Source organism: Lampetra planeri, chromosome 77 (genome assembly GCF_965212315.1).
Source record: "Lampetra planeri chromosome 77, kcLamPlan1.2.h2, whole genome shotgun sequence".
Taxonomy (NCBI): Eukaryota; Metazoa; Chordata; class Hyperoartia; order Petromyzontiformes; family Petromyzontidae; genus Lampetra; species Lampetra planeri.
In genome coordinates, this window is record NC_136182.1 from 295,333 (window position 1) to 312,253 (window position 16,921).

Genomic DNA, 16,921 nt, shown 5'->3' on the forward strand with positions numbered 1-16,921 from the left:
ATCCCACCGCTGCCACCAGATGAAGAGAAGTCGGAGACTGGTTAAGCACTTCTTTATTGATAATTGTTTTTTTACCCTTCTATCTGGCAACAAAAGTGACACCTTTTTTACAAGGAGTCATGTTTGCAAAGACCACAATACCTGCAGTCGTAATGCAAACAAAAAACACAACTCTGATAATGTATGCACTGTCCTTGAAGTTGATTGGTCCACACCCGAGACAGCTTTTTGAGTTACAAGATTTGGACCAATCAACTTCAAGGACAGTGCAAACATGACTCCTTGTAAATAAAAAAGGTGTCAGTTTTGTTACCAGATAAAAGGGTAAAAAACCAATTATCATATTTTTTACTGGCAAATGAGGTTCCAATGGTGTAAACACTTCTTTATTCTTCAAACAAGAGCCACACTCGCTCCTCAAAAGCAACCCCGAACACGCATTTCACAGCCCCTTTTAAACCCTCCATTTCCACCCTGCTTCCTAATCCACATCTCTGTCTCGCGTGCCGTGTGCGTGTGACGTCAGTGCCCTTTAATCCCTTGACCCCCGTCTAGTGTATTCACGTGCGCGTGATTGGTGTGTGCTATGTTGAGTGCGGAGATTGTGTGTCTGTGCGGTGCGAGTGTGTGAGGATGGCTTGGACATCCCCTACACAGGCATACCTTGTATAGCGCTCAAAATGCGTTCTTGGTAAACAGTTGCTATAAGTGGTGTGCCTGTATTTCCTGCCAATAGAGGTCAGTCGTTGTGTCGGCCTCGCTGTGCGCTGCGTTGCACCGCTAGCTGAGTAGTTAACCTCGCGTCCAATAAACCCTCAGAGCCAGGATGAACGTCCGACTCCAAACGTAATTTATTGAATTTAACGAGGCAATACTGGTAAGTAAACAGCACAGATACAGCATCTGTTAATACCCAGAAACACCAACACAATGAATGAACACCACAGCATCATAACATTGTCTTAGATAACATGTTTCTCAACAATAGATCCTGGATGGACCAGGCATCTACGTTACCACTGAATAGCTATACAAGAGCATAAGCTACTGTGTTACGTAAAGGCACATCGTGTATTCATCACAATGCACCCCAAATGTACTGCACTACATATAACACTTCACTGTGGATGAGACATTTTGTCATCCTTGCTCTCAAGATCGCAATATAGTTACCTGGGTACAAGTTTGACTCGACTTCGATTACAGGTAACAGTCATAACAAGGCAAGTTGCAGGCTTCGTTGTTAACTAGGCCTCGTATTTATGATAATTTAACAGCATCATAACGGTCATTATAACAATATAACAGCATTGCAAATATTATAAGAACATAAACGAACTTACAGACAATGCTACTTAAAGTCCCACAATGGACAATTGCAGCTGGCTTCACTGGGACGCAATGTGTGCCGCCATCTTGAATTATATGTGTAATGGCCGACGCCCGCGTGGTTGAGCGGAATTCTTAAATCGCAACTTCCTAGTCACGTGACCGAACTTAGCATCAAAAAGAGGAAATTCCTGTGTACATACGCCCCACATCTGCCGTGAGGCAAGACACATGCCGTGAGGCAGAACAGTCGTCATTGTTACCATCGCAATGACCCGTGTTTGTTTCTGGGATTTATGTCAAGATTCTGGCCATTAATCCCAAAACAACTCAGCATCGTTGTTGTGGCTTTGGAATCTACGTTGTTGGGTTTTGCTGAAAAACATGGACGGAGACATGTGGGTAAATGGGAAAAATGGGGTTTGGTTCACGGTTCCTAACGCACGATAGAAAGAAAATCGCGGGCGGCTGAGCCTCACTGCCTCCTCACTCGAGGCTGGAAACACCATGTGACCTGGGACCCCCAATGGGCCACTTGAGAGAAGAGACGGGAGACAAGATGGAGACAAGATGGAGACAAAATGGAGATAAGATGGAGGTAAGATGGCACTGCGTGTGTTCTTCCGCGACAGTAGCAGCATCATCGCGAGCAGTGCAGTTACGACGCGTACAGAAATCTCGTGATCAACCGCGAATGGTCCAGTCAGGGGCGCGATCGGCGAACTCTGTACCTCAATAGACTTGGCACGAAACTGCAAAACCGCGATAGCTAAACCCGCGAGAGCGAAGAGTTTGCTGAACTCGAATGTAAAAACTTTTTTCACAGTATATAAATCACCTTTCATCGTCATATCACGGCACAAGGAATCCACTTGTAAATGTTGCAGAGCAGTGCGACCCCAGTGTGTGAAACAAATGGCTGTGAATGGGACTGGACCCGACTTGTCACAAGAATCCTTCGTTCCCTCAATACCTCCACACATCTGGGCTCGCAACGCCTCACACGATTCACCTTGAGACGTCGCACGGCAGCCAAGCAGACGTTTTAATTAACGGACAAATGAGGTATGATGGGACAAATTTACGCGATGGGTTTTGTTTTGTGCAGTCCATTGGTGACCGGGCTGAGACCATCAAACTCACTGCATTTGAGAGCCCAGTTTAATCACAACCATGTGTCTATAAGTCTATGGGTTTCTATAAAGTATACTGGTCTATATTTTCATGAATGGGTCACTATATTAGCCATTGGCTGTCTTTGAGTGGTTGGGTCTCTGTGTGAATTTATGTGTCTCTGTGTCTATTAGTGGGTCTTTATGTGAGCTTTTGGGTCTCTGTTAATATATTATCTCTATGTGAATCTATAGTTTTCTATGTGAATCTATGGGTCTCTGTGTAAACATCTGGGATCTCTGCCAGTCCGACAGTGCACGTTGCAAAATGGACGTAAAGCTACCACGTGTCTGGGAGGCTCAACCGTGACAGCTGGTTGCCCCTCCCTCCACCAGCAACGCCCACATTTCTATAGCCACGCCCACACAGTTGAAGTCTCGCGTTCTACATCCACATTTTCAGACGGTCCAGACCATACCAAGACTTTGGTAGCTTTACAGTAACCTAATGAGGCATTGCGGTTCAACTTCACATCGCTACGTTGCTGGCGTCTTGATCGTTGACTCGATTGGTTGTGTTAGTTAAGGTTGCTTGGGACTGATTGGCTGGACTTCTGGCTTCGTTAGATTGAGGTCTCACGTTCTCCTTCATTATTTGGCTCATCTCCTTGCTCTGCCAGTGCACCTTGACCTGTTTAATAAAGAGAGGTAAGCGATGAGTGCCTGATGAGGCTAAGTGAGCAGTGTAGGATTGTGCAACACTTGCATAGATAACGAATGCAGGTACATGTACAACAACAGCCGTTCACAACGTGGCAGTGACGTCACAACCGCGCTTGTGCCATACTAGGTGCACTTTGAGGTTCCGTGATTTGTCAAAGGTTCGCTGGCAGGAAGTCACGGAACAGACTCAGGTCTCGTGGCATTTCTGACAAACACCACCTGACCGGTGAATTAAGACATGTACATCGGGCCCTCAGGATGAACGGATACTCTGACCGTACCATCCGCCAAGCTGTCTCTCCCACCACACAGAAACAGCCACATGAAACTCCGACCAAAACCATCACGTTACCATACATAGCAGGCGTGACCAAAAAGGTCTCCAAAATTCTAAACAAACATAAGATCCAAGTCCGATTCAGTACAGTGCATAAAATCCGTGATCTGATTCCATCTGTGAAGGATGTCGTTCCTGACTTACAGTATCCTGGAGTCTACAAATTGAGTTGCATTTGTGGTGATTGCTACATTGGAGAAACGAAACGTCATGTTGCTGATCGTGTCCGCGAACACAAGTCAGATCTGAAACACGGCAGAACTGATTCTTCTGCCGTTGCCGATCACTGCTACAACTCGGTGGGCTCTCATGAAATTGTCTTTTCCGAGACCAAGGTTCTCTGCAAACCTCCCGGATACCATCAAAGGTTTGTACACGAAGCCATACAAATATACAAACACAGACATAATTTCAACCGTGATGATGGGTACAAACTAAGTAATCATTGGAAAGATGTTATCAACCACGCAAAAAAGACCTAATTACACTTTTTTGGACCTTCTTATCTGACAGGCACTATTTTATTTTACTTTACCGAGTGTTAACATCGTGGGATGACTGAGATGGCTGGCAGATGCGCCACCAGTGCCCCCTACTGTGACAACTTTCTGTGCTTTAGCCGTCTTCTCTGCCCTCCGTTGTTGTTGGAGGGCGACTGCCTCCAGCTGCTCAGCAGCGTCCTTCACGAACCTCATGCGCAGAGGCCGATCTTGGCACCGCTGGTACCCAGTGTGCCACTGAAATATCGCACTAATTCTGGGGTGGGTTTCCCCAGTCATTCATTTTTTAAAACAAAGTAAGTTCTATGAAGACCAAACCAAGCCTATTTACTACTTGGAATGTTAAATCTTGACATAAATCTTTTGTGACAGCAGTAATTCATATTCTTTGGGTCTTTCGAAAAAGTCACGTAGACAGGTTCAAAGAAAATATTATTTAAAATATAACACTGATCAACAAAAAAAAAAACATTTTTTTCTGGCCTGGACTTTTGCAGCTGTATTAGACTAATTTCAGGGTGCCGATTCCAAATCTGATCTCAGATTTGCTCTATCACATCATTTTTATTGATTTCACCCGAAATTAACTCTGTCACTTATGATTGCAAGTTGTTGCGAGTCAGTGACTGCTTTAGTGTTTAAACATGGTGCTGTATTTTTAGGATAGTATGTTCATAATATCATTTTATGTAGATATCTACATTTATTTAATGTTTTTCTTCTGCAGTTTTTATTGAAAATATTTTATATCTCAAAAACCTGATGTGATAGACCAAAACTAATGACAGATTTGGAATCAGCACCCCAAAATTACCTTTAAACCGTTGGAACACCTTATACCAGAAAAGGGTGTTGACCAGTGTAATATTAATTGTTTTCTTTGAACCTTTCTACGTGACTTTACCGAAAGACCCAATAATATACTTGTTGTTTCTTTAAAACATCATAACAGAAGAATTGATCATTCACCAAAACATAAAAAAGTATTATTGACTCGAACTGCAAGCCCGAAATTAAGAAACTTGTTGAGCACTCTCCTCTTCCCAGACAGTCTGGAGCACCCTTCAAGTATTCCCAACCTCCAAGCAGTGCCAGATTATCCTAGTAGCAAATGTAGCACATACTACTTTTCAGTGTCTTATTATCCTAGTAGCAAAAGTAGCAAATGCTACGGGCCCCGCACTTTCAAGGGCCCCACGCTAAATGCTTTCAAGCTATCAATTCCGGTTCAGTGATTCTGCACTTGCTCTATTACTATAGTATTATATCACCTTCAACGTTTATTAACGACTGGGTGTTTAAGGTTAGCGATTTGTCGTATTATCTGGCTGTATAGCAATTGAAAAAATACAATTACTTTACTGTGCAAGTAAAAAATGTATGTTTGAATATTTACGTGTTTTTTTACGAAAAATGTAGGGCCCCTTCTCACATCATATGCTACAGGCCCCACACTAGCTTCATCCGGCACTACCTCCAAGTTGTCTACCCTATCCTGACCACGCGATTCCTAGCGTCCTGCATGTGCCCCTGCATGCATCGTAACAGGGGGGGCTTCATTCCAGCCTCAAGCACCCGACTCGTGACGCAAAGTCACTTCCCGTGCCATGACAAACTTGCGGTGACGAACACAACGGTCCCCCATGATGTAGCCTTGACCAGTCAGTCGAGGCAAGTGCTGCTAGCAAGTAACACCTCCAGAGGGTGATGTGGCCAGCACCACGCCCGGCCGCCTTTGTCTCAGCAGTGCTGGCGTTTACACAACGCAGCGAGGTTAAGGAATTGAACCCAAGTCTCTGGTTCTTAGCGCAGTGCACGCACACAAACACACAGGAAGAATGACCCTGATGAGAGTGGATCCTGCTTCAAGCCTCTCTCGCTCTCACCTGATCTTGCTCCTCCATCTTGTCCATTTTGGTTTAATTCGTGCGTTTCTTCAACCCTGTTGAAGAACAGAAGGACACGCGTCGATCACACATCCCCACCCTCGCCCACATGCAGCCTGTGTCACTGGCACGGCTGGGAGTCTAACCCACGTCTCACACCTGCCTGGCACCCGCATGGAACCACTGACCACAGCAATCACTGACCCTGATTTGACAGATATCCTTTGTTAAACCAGGTGAGAGTCCATTGATATAATTTCCTCTTGTGTGAATGATGTGTTTTATTTAACCACGTGAGAGCCCATTGAGTTCACCATCTCCTATGACTGACGCAGTCTCACATCACCACCCCCACTCAGATGGAGCCCCTGTCACTGACAGCAGCCACGGCTGGGAGTCTAACTCAGCGGTCCCAGCTGCCAGGAGCTCACACAGGCTCCACTGAGCACAGCTCTGAGTCACGGGCAGGCAGGGAGCTGGAGTCAAACTCAGGCCCTTGGAGAGGGCCGGCTCAGGGTCTCTGGCGTGGCCATAGTGAGCCGTGTTCTATCACTCACTGTGAGGTTCTGGCGCAAGTGCGGTCGATACTCACGAAGCTGCTGGTTCTCTTGTCTGACATAGTCTCAGCCTCCTCCTCCTGCAGTACCAAACAACTCCAGCAACAATAACCAGAAGAGCAATAACCAGAATGACTCCAAGGACGATGCCAGCTACAGGTGATGGAACTGGAGCTGGGGTTGAGGTTGGTGTGGGTGTTGCATCTGTCGGTTCTATTAAACACAAACACGGAAGACACAGAAACACGTGAACACCCAAGAGATTCACACAGTCAACGTCTTCTTCCTCTTCCTGCCATGTCCCCCTCCTCTCGTGCGGTCTCTGCCCTGCAGCTCCTCCTGCTCTGCTCGTTGCTGCCTTGGGCCACCTCCGCGTCTACTCCCCAGTCACTAGAATCTACCGCGTTCGCCACTTCTACTCCCCTCGCTCTCGGCCTGCCCCTCCGTCTCCACCCTGGTGCCTCCACGTGCATCGCCCTTGCGGTTGCCCCCTCTACTAAGGCAGCCCCAGCCGTGTGAGCCGACTCCCTCTCTCCGCTCGAGTGAGATGAGCACCGCCACTCCCGCCTCCTTCCCCAGCTCTTCAGTTCTGACCGATCCAGTCCTGTGATCGCTGAGATCCATCGCACCATCCTCGTTTCTGTGCTGCACAGCGTCTGCTCCTCCTGGTTGTCAGGAGGAGCAGACGCGCTGTGGCTTTATTGAACGCGCATTCTGGCTCTACACGATACACCTAATGAGGCCTGTTTTCCGGAACACGGGGGTGATGTTTCGGCTGGACGCTGCTAAGAATCTCATCTCCGTGTCGAAAAGTAGTGCCGTGAGGGTGCTGCATCCATTGCAAGGTGTGAATGAATCGACTGTAAGAACGATTTAATTACCACGCATCTTTTAGTGTGTGTTTTAAGAGTTTTTCATATTAAAAAGTAACACACTCGACATGCACAACGAAGCAATGGTAATGTTCATAGTGCCGCAAGCATCTCGACATCCAGTCATTAAAGACTTTAGATGGCCGCCTAGATGGCGAATCGGCGACAGAGTCGGGGGTGAGCGTGGGGCTGGGAAATCATTGTCAGGGGAGAGCATTGGATGCGAGTTCTGCGGTGCGGGGATGATTCGGTGGTTTCATGCTAAGGAGTGTACGCATGCAATAACAAGGGCAGAAATCTTGTAGAATTAGTAACACAGAGGGAGGGGTGATCATTTAGGGCCCCGGAAGGCAACCCTAGTGTTCCCACAATGTCTATTATCTGTCGAACGCGGTTCTGCCTAACACGTCATTTTCTAGGAACGTAACCCCCAGCGTCCAGAGAGGCCTGCCTGTGAATGTTAAATAGTGATGGTACTATAATAACCGAGCCTAGCGGTGAGGTGTTCACCCTCGACGCACGGTTTGCCCAGCATCGTGTTCATTAGCTGAACGGTAGAACAACTTTTGATGACTGGGCCAATGTCGTCAGCAGGCAATGACGCCAAACGGAGTCATGGACAGCCAGCAGGAGAGGTCAATCATCGCTGTGCCAGTTTCCTGTTGACGCCGTAAATCGCCTTGCAGCTTCTGCATCGGCACTTGAAGTGAATCCGAATCATAAACTTATTCCCTGAGAAAAGCCCCTTGAGCTAAGAAGCTCTTTTTTCTGACATAAAAGCATTCTACATTCCACAAGTGGACAACACCACTCTCGAAAATTATAAAATGGTGGGTGTTAAATAGATCCAGGGATGTCATAATGCAAACCTGGTTCATTGTGAACGTTCAGCTGCAGATACCCGATGTCTTGCATGCTTGGCTTGTCATATCGATAAATCGTAACCTCACAGCGATATCGTCCAGCGTCGTGGGTCTGGATGTTGCTGATGGTGATGGAGGCGTCACACGTGGAATCATTTCCCACCCACGTCACCTGCAACGGCCTGAGGCTTCTCTTTCTGTGTGTGATCTTATACACCTTGACGGAAAACGTGAGAACACACCAGGGCATGACTGTGTGTCCACATAATACACGTGCTCATATTCCGAAAACTGACATAATATGTAAATAACATTGATTTATAACAGATAAATATATAATACACCTAGGAAATGATTCTTCTTCAGAGTAGAGAGAACGGAGAGAATGAGATTATTCTAGTTGAAGATACAACACTATACTGCTGTTTGAAAAACTTGTAAGTTGACAATGGGACCAGAAAAGGAGAGGGGGTGAACCTCCGTTGAAATAAATTAGCATGAACGGCGTTAATAGAGAACATTTAATCATCATTGCGAGCAGGAGGGTGTAAGTAATCGTGTAAAAGTGTGACAGTGACGCACCTTCTCATCGTGTCCGTCTATGGTCCTGAACCACTCCACCAGCGTGTGATTAATACCCGTGATGGTGCAGGTGTAAGAGCAGGACAGGAGAGCCGTGCTGCCTACTGTGGCTTCCTTTGCTTCCGGGGTGACAATGGCCAGCTCTGTGGACAAACCCACGATGGTCACATGAGCAGTGGGAATGAACCTCTAGAGGAGGAGGTGCTGGTCTCACAACGCAGTGGTGACAATTAGGACAGAGAAAGCGGGCAAATACTTTCCGTTAGATGAAGCATCTCTTTCGGTCTCTAGCAGAGCAGTGCAATTTTGGACCCAGGAACGCAACCATAGTCTTCCCGTTAGGTCTATTATTTGCCGAACGCGGTTTAGCCCAACGCGCCCTTTTCCAGGAACGTAACCCCCGCGTTAGACGAGCTCTGCCTGGTTTGTTTAACTGCCAAGAGCTTGGAATTAGCCAAATTAAGTGCAACGTCAGATAACCAAATATAATGTTATGATGCTTTCCTTAGTACTGGTTTGTTTATTAGATTATTTCACCTGTTTAATCCGTTGAGCGGGAACATCTGTTTTGCAAGGGTACCCAGGTGACGAGGCTAAGAATGACAAACTCATGCGACTTGACATCCGGATTTACAAACAGGTCGCTTTGTTTTGAACCCAAACTCTCTTAGCAGAGCTAGTTCAGAACTCTGACCTCTGAGCCATCCAGCGACCTCATGAGCAAAGTTGTTTTAAGGTTAAGTCAATGAAAAGGATGCCCAAGCCAGGATTGTATGCCAATTGGACAACAAAATCGAAGAGTCACAGACAGGAATTGAACCCAGATGACCATGGATCTATGTGCACGATGTCACATGTATGTATTCATGTTGAACTGTTTTCACATCGTATGTAGTCAGGCACGGAGGTGCGGGGGAAGGAGAACAAACAAAACACGAAAGTCAAAACGTGGATTTGTCGGGTGGTAGGTCTGGGCTACGTGACAGATGATGGGAGTAGTGAGTGGTAGGTCTGGGCTACATGACAGATGATGGGAGTAGTGAGTGGTAGGTCTGGGCTACGTGACAGATGATGGGAGTAGTGAGTGGTAGGTCTGAGCTACATGACAGATGATGGGAGTAGTGAGTGGTAGGTCTGGGCTACATGACAGATGATGGGAGTAGTGAGTGGTAGGTCTGGGCTACGTGACAGATGATGGGAGTAGTGAGTGGTAGGTCTGGGCTACGTGACAGATGATGGGAGTAGTGAGTGGTAGGTCTGGGCTACATGACAGATGATGGGAGTAGTGAGTGGTAGGTCTGAGCTACATGACAGATGATGGGAGTAGTGAGTGGTAGGTCTGGGCTACGTGACAGATGATGGGAGTAGTGAGTGGTAGGTCTGAGCTACATGACAGATGATGGGAGTAGTGAGTGGTAGGTCTGGGCTACATGACAGATGATGGGAGTAGTGAGTGGTAGGTCTGGGCTACATGACAGATGATGGGAGTAGTGAGTGGTAGGTCTGGGCTACGTGACAGATGATGGGAGTAGTGAGTGGTAGGTCTGGGCTACGTGACAGATGATGGGAGTAGTGAGTGGTAGGTCTGGGCTACATGACAGATGATGCGAATAGTGGGTGGTAGGTCTGGGCTACATGACAGATGATGGGAGTAGTGAGTGGTAGGTCTGGGCTACATGACAGATGATGCGAATAGTGGGTGGTAGGTCTGGGCTACATGACAGATGATGGGAGTAGTGAGTGGTAGGTCTGGGCTACATGACAGATGATGCGAATAGTGGGTGGTAGGTCTGGGCTACATGACAGATGATGCGAGTAGTGAGTGGTAGGACAGACCTATGAAGGACGTGATACAAACCTGTTCGTTGGTGGACATTCAGCTGTAGATACCCAATGTCTTGGATGTTTTGTGGAAACACCGTGACCTCACAGCAATATCGCCCAGAGTCGTGGGTCTGGATGTCGCTGATGATGATGGAGGCGTCGCACTTGGACACATCACCCACCCAGGTGGCCTGTAAAGGCCAGCCGCTGCTCTCTCTATTGACGTATTGATAAATCTGTGGTCAATTAAGGTGAAAGCAACACAGAGATCAAATGCATTATATTATTTCAGCATAACATTCGTTCAAATAAAACCCGAGAATGATTCTTCTCCAGGGCTTGCAACTGGGCTGGATTAACTTTTGACAAAAGAGCTTCACATGGAGACTGTTTTCAAATGGCTGGCCCATGCCTTCACCCAGTCACGTGACCAGGGGCCCTCGATCTGGATATAAAATACCAAACCTGTTCATCTGCGTTGCATATTGTAAATGCTCAAGGGTCATGTGACCAGGTTTACTAACAAGACTGATCAATTCCACGCCTGTGCTTGCTGCAATTGATCGGCAAATGGTGCACAAAACGGACAAAGGAGTAACTCACCCTCTCTTCTCGCTCGTCGGTGATCCTGAACCACTCCACCAGCGTGGAGTTAACGCTGCTGATTGTGCAGGTGTAGAAGCAGGGCAGCAGAAATGTAGTGCCTACTACGGCGTCCATTTTCTCTGGGGTCTCAACCACCAGATCTAGGGAAATCACACACAATGCCCACATTAGTATCTTTTCTTATCTAATATAAATGTATCAGCGCTAAACATTTGTCAGTAACAATGCGTTTTAAAAGTACAGAACAGGCAGACCTCGTCCAACGCGGGGGGGTTACGTTCCCGGAAAATGCCATGTTGGGCACAACTTTGTTAGACACAAAACAGAACTCGTGTGAAAACTCGGGTTGCCTTCGAAATGATCACCCGCTCCCTCTTTGTTTAACTAATACTACAAGATACCCGCCCTCGTTATTGTACTAACGGATGTTAAGTCGTTCTCACGTCTTGTGTGTGTGTGTACACTCTTTGTCCATTTCAACGCAACACAAAACCCCCGTCTCCATTCTTCCCGCACCACGGCACTCACACCCTACGCTCGCCACTAACACTGCCACTTGAACATGTAATGATTCACCATCTAGACGTCCGTATGACTAACGTTCTCAATAACCAGATTCATGCTGTAATGTTTGAACGTTTACGTTGTGCTGCTGCTGTGCGTTTTGAGCGCATTACATTATCACACAAAAAACACACCCACACGCGCACACAGACATACACGGTAAATACATCGTTCTCACAGTCGATTCACACTACCATTTTTTTATGCAGATACGAAAATGTTCGCAGCGTCAAACTGCGTATCACCGAAATACCACCCCTGTGTTGTGGAAAACAAACCTCATCAGCCACAACCGTCTAGATCCAAAACTCCCGTTCGATGAAACCGCATTGGGCAACGGGTTTTTCTATATATTTTTTTACCAAATGTTATCCCTGTGTCCCGTCACTAATATACACATTAATTGGAAAGTCCCGCTCCCACACAGTTGGGAGCGAGACTTTCCCAAATTGCTCTTCCACATGGAACAGCGCTTATGGCGTGACAATCAACTAGATACTTTAAATTCTCAGAGTTTTTATTTCGTAAATTAAGTGCAGAATTGCAGAAAGGAGAGGCTAAGTCCATCAACTCACTCGACTTTGGGACTCGGTTAACTGGCAGACAATGTCTGGACTTGAACCCATGATTCTGAGTGGCGCTAGCTCAGCACTCTGACCTCTGAGTCACCTCCTATGCGACGTTGTTTTAAGACTTAGTCAATGTCGGTGAGGAGCAGTCAAAGGTTCTGATGTACATTGGCGGTGATGAGATCGTAGCCAGGGGTTTAACCCAGTTCACCATGGCACTGGGCCGGCCCATGGCTCTAAAGTATACATGTTGAGTTCTATATCAGGTCTATAGGAATGATGATAGAGTTGTGTGTCGTAATGTAGACGACGTTTGAAGAAAATAACACAAACCTGATGGACTATTGACTTTCAGCTGTAGAGACCCAATGTCGTGCTTCAGGTTATTTACAGTACATGTCGAGCTTGCTGCACGCTACTTTTTCTTTTCCCCCCCACCCTCTCTATCCTTGGCTCCTCCCCCCCTCCCTCATCTATATGTAATGCGAGCGTAAATGGGGTTGTTACTGGGCTCTGGTCCAATCACACGGCCCGGGTTATTGGGGGGCGGAGCCTGGTCTGCGGGGCGTCTGGGAGGGGCCACCGTTCACCTCGGCTCCAATGGGGGGCGAGGTGAATGGGGGCGGAGCCAGCGGGGCAGTATGGGAAGGCCGGATCTGACAATCCGGAAGAGGAGGAGTCAGGGTCACGTGGGGGGAATGGAGGTATGCAGTCAACAATGCTTGACTCAGGGAGGAGGACGCCCCTGCCATGCATAGTCCCATGGGATGTTGGCTATCAACAACAAGGCAACTCCTATGACTAATTGGGAATGGGACGCAAGCGTAGGATTGATCACCCTGTCGCTGGCCGCCTTTGGGGAGGGTGTATAGTATGAAAGGCCGAAACACCCTAGGAACCAAAGGTTCACTACTGACGATGCGCTCCCCAAATTTCACCAGGCTCACTGTTCATGAACTCTTGGAAGTGCTTGCACAAAGGATAGTAACATCTCATCCTGTGTTCTTGGAATCGGAGCCCGAAAGAGATCGGGGCAGTCGGGGAAGTTAAGAGTCTGAGCCACGTTGGGTGGTGAGAGAAAGATCCGCGCCATCGGCCACGTGGCCGAAGGACCTCAGCACGCCGCCGGCCAGCGGTGTGCTGAGTGCGGGAGTGGAGGAGCTAACGGAGGAGCGTGCGGGGCACGCTCCCTCTCACGTGCGGGGCACGCTCCCTCTCACGTGCGGGGCACGCTCCCTCTCACGTGCGGGGCGCGCGCGAGACGATGCTGGTCCATGGAGGAGACCAGCGGGGTGCGGAGAAGAACCTGAATAAAAGACAAACGGAGACCAGCAGTGCCTGACGGAGTCTTTCATTACATATATAACCCATTGTTATCAGCAGCTCTTTTGCCTACTTCAGCAACTGTTTCCTGCTGTGGTTGTTCCGCCTGATGACGGACGCTTGTGTTGCGTCCGAAACGTCGTGATTAAATTTATTTTATACTTTATACCTACGTGACTTTACTGAAAGAACCAAAAAGTATTTGTCCATGAAGCCATCCAAATATATAAACACAGAGACAATTTCAACCGAGAAGATGGGTATAAGCTGAGCAATCATTGGAAGGACGTTATTAACCAGGTAAAGTCATAACTCGCTTTGATGCTTCCATCCTTCCTGCCGTTTAGCTGTTATCTCCGACTCTCTGAGTTGCATTGCCCTGTTGGATGCCTTTGCATTAACGGGCTGGGTCTCACTAACATGGACACCTCTGCTCCCTTAGCCTCGATGTATCGATGGTTCTTACTGTGTTATGGGCTGTGTGTCTCACTGGCACGGCCACTGTTGCGGTGGTTCTCTTGCGTGGACGCGCTTGCCTCTCGCAGCGCAGTTGGCAGTGCCGCAGCTTGTGCCACACATAGACTTGACATTAATTTGCTCATCTCCCCAATCTCTCTCCCTAATCTCTCTCCCATTAACATAGTGCTCATCTCCCATTAACACTGCTGCTGTGCGCATGTGCGGAAACGGTGCTCTTACGCAGCGACGGAAGCTCATTTACTTTGACATGCTAATCTCTATACTCTTAGTTTTTTCGGTAAAGTCACGTAGGTAAAAAATGAAATTAATAAAATAATAAAAAATCACGACGTTTCGGAGGCAACACAAGTCTCCGTCATCAGGTGGGACCGTCACAGCCAGATTTGCCATATCAAGTGAAGGCAGAGATTCCAAGATGCAAGTATTTAAGAACTTGCATCTTGGAATTCCTGCCTCACTTGATGCAGCAAATCTGGCTGTGATGGTCCCACCTGATGACGGAGACTTGTGTTGCCTCCGAAACGTCGTGATTTTTTATTATTTTATTTTTATTAATTTCATTTTTTACCTACGTGACTTTACCGAAAAAACTAAGAGTATGAATCCTTGCAGTCACGAAAGCTTCAAATCTAGAATGCTAATCTCTCTCTCCCTAATCTCCCCCATTGACACAGCTGATGTGCTTGCGTGCGGGGATGGGACTCCGTTCCAGCTCGGGCCCCGCTTCCTTGCCCTTGGGCGACACCCCCTCAAACAAATATAACCCCCTTGTGGTAGCAGCTCTCTCGCTGTGTTCTTGCTGTTTCAGCAGTTCTACTGCTGGATTTTGTTTCGCCTGAGGACGACCGCTTGTGTTGCGATCGAAACGTCGTGATACATTATTTTTATTACATTTTTCTACCTACGTGACTTTACCGAAAAAACCAAACAGTAAGATGATGGTGGTTTTGGTGGTGGTGACGATGATGATGGTGGTAATAATGATTGTTGTGATGATGCTGATGGTAGTGGTAGTGATGATGGTGACGATGATGATGGTTGTAATGATTGTGGTGATGATGCTGATGGTAGTGGTAGTGATGATGGTCACGATGATGATGGTGGTGGTAATGATGATTGTGGTGATGATGGTGGTGATCATGACGGTGGTAATGATGATGGTGGTCATGAAAGTGATGATGATGACGATGGTGGTTATGATGGTGGTGGTGGTGATAATAGTGGTGATGATGGTCGTGGTGGTGATGGTGGTGGTGGTGATGATGGTGGTTGTGGTGATGATAGTGGTGGTGACAATGATAAAAATGGTGGTGGTGATGATGATGATGGTGGTGATGGTGGTGATGGTTGTGATGATGGTGGTTGTGGTCATGATGGCGATGGTGGTGGTGATGAATTCGGGTTGACCACGACCTGCTATTGAACTCACCACGTCGTGTTCTTTTTTGGCGCCGAGCTCCGGACTCCGAGCCATTCCCAACCCCCGCACTGCCAGCGACGACCGTTCCTGCGGATAAATCAGAATATCAGAATCAGAATGTATTTATTGATACTGGAGGAATCCGATGAGCTATGAAGCTCTTTTTCACAGATGATCCAGTAGGGCCACCGGGTAAGAACGTTACACTGATGACGGTCGCATTAGGGGCACCACGGTGGCTAGGAGATGTTAACTACCTTGCCTGGTATACAGGAGGTTTTGGGTTCAATCCCAGCCCTAACACTACGGTGGCTAGGAGATGTTAACGACCTCGCCTGGTATACAGGAGGTCGTGGTTTCGATCCCAGCCCTTACATCACGGTGGCTAGGAGATGTTAACTACCTCGCCTGGTATACAGGAGGTCGTGGGTTCGATCCCAACCCTAACGCCTGTTGTATATTTGGAGTTTGCGTGTTTTCCCCGTGGTTTCATGGCTTTTATTCTGGATCCTCCGGTTTTTCCCTCCACATGTATAATCAACATCACGCGCTTAGAGTATTTGGCTGCTAGATATTTCCACGTGGTGATGATGATGATGACGATCATCTACTTCGTTGCGCAATCACTTGTGGCCAGGTCGCTTCTAATAAAATAACTACACATCTCAGTGGGCCTTACCTGGTAGAATAACAATGTTTAGTTCACGTCTAGATCCTTCTGTGGAAGATGCTTTCACGAATGCGTGCAAAGTGGAGAGAGATCGTGTCACCGACTGGCGTAATAACGCACAATGCGTGCGTGTGTTTGATTCAGCACACGGAGGCATTACTGAGTCTCTGTTGTGCCCCTACGCCCCTCTCGTCAATCCACTGCTGGATGAGCGCCTCATCACACCATGGCGGCTCCTGATGGCCACGTGACATACTTCACCATTCTGGTCAATGTGGGTTGGTGAAGGCAAGCATCATAGCCGGCGCACAGCAATGCCTTGTACTGCCCTGCTCGTTGCTGTATCTATGTACGTATGTTGAACTTCTTTCACACCATACGCAGCCAAGCGTGATAATGTACGTGTTGAACTTCTTTCACACACCACGTAGCCAACCGTGATAATGTCCGTGTTAAACTTCATTCGCCCCATACCACTGGACGGGTTGCGCAGGATTTCTACCTACGTGACTTTACCGAAAGAACCAAAGAGTATATGCTACACGTGGTGGTGGTGCCGGTGATGATGCTACTTACCAAATAACAATAAAAGTACAAATATTGTTGTTGCTTTTGTTGTTCCGAGTGGAGAAGTCGGGGCGATTCCTTCACGAATGGAGGACAGGGATTCTGTAAAATGAACAAGTCACAAACGATTTACAAAT

At 47.4% G+C, this 16,921-nt stretch overlaps 2 protein-coding genes across 2 annotated transcripts in view; both read right to left on the reverse strand.

The window, feature by feature from the left end:
- LOC144738070 (junctional adhesion molecule-like) overlaps window positions 1-16,921 on the reverse strand; it is a 107,852-nt gene that overhangs the window by 61,158 nt on the left and 29,773 nt on the right. The gene's annotated exons all lie outside the window — the stretch shown is intronic.
- On the reverse strand, window positions 828-15,629 carry LOC144738102 (junctional adhesion molecule-like). Its single transcript, XM_078621012.1, has 9 exons — window positions 15,557-15,629; window positions 13,568-13,630; window positions 11,189-11,331; window positions 10,620-10,821; window positions 8,762-8,904; window positions 8,186-8,396; window positions 6,480-6,657; window positions 5,888-5,943; window positions 828-3,132 (listed from the first exon to the last, which is right to left on the reverse strand). The coding sequence occupies exons 3-9, from the start codon at window positions 11,303-11,305 to the stop codon at window positions 3,065-3,067; spliced, it is 975 nt and encodes a 324-aa protein (XP_078477138.1). The 5' UTR covers window positions 11,306-11,331; window positions 13,568-13,630; window positions 15,557-15,629; the 3' UTR covers window positions 828-3,064.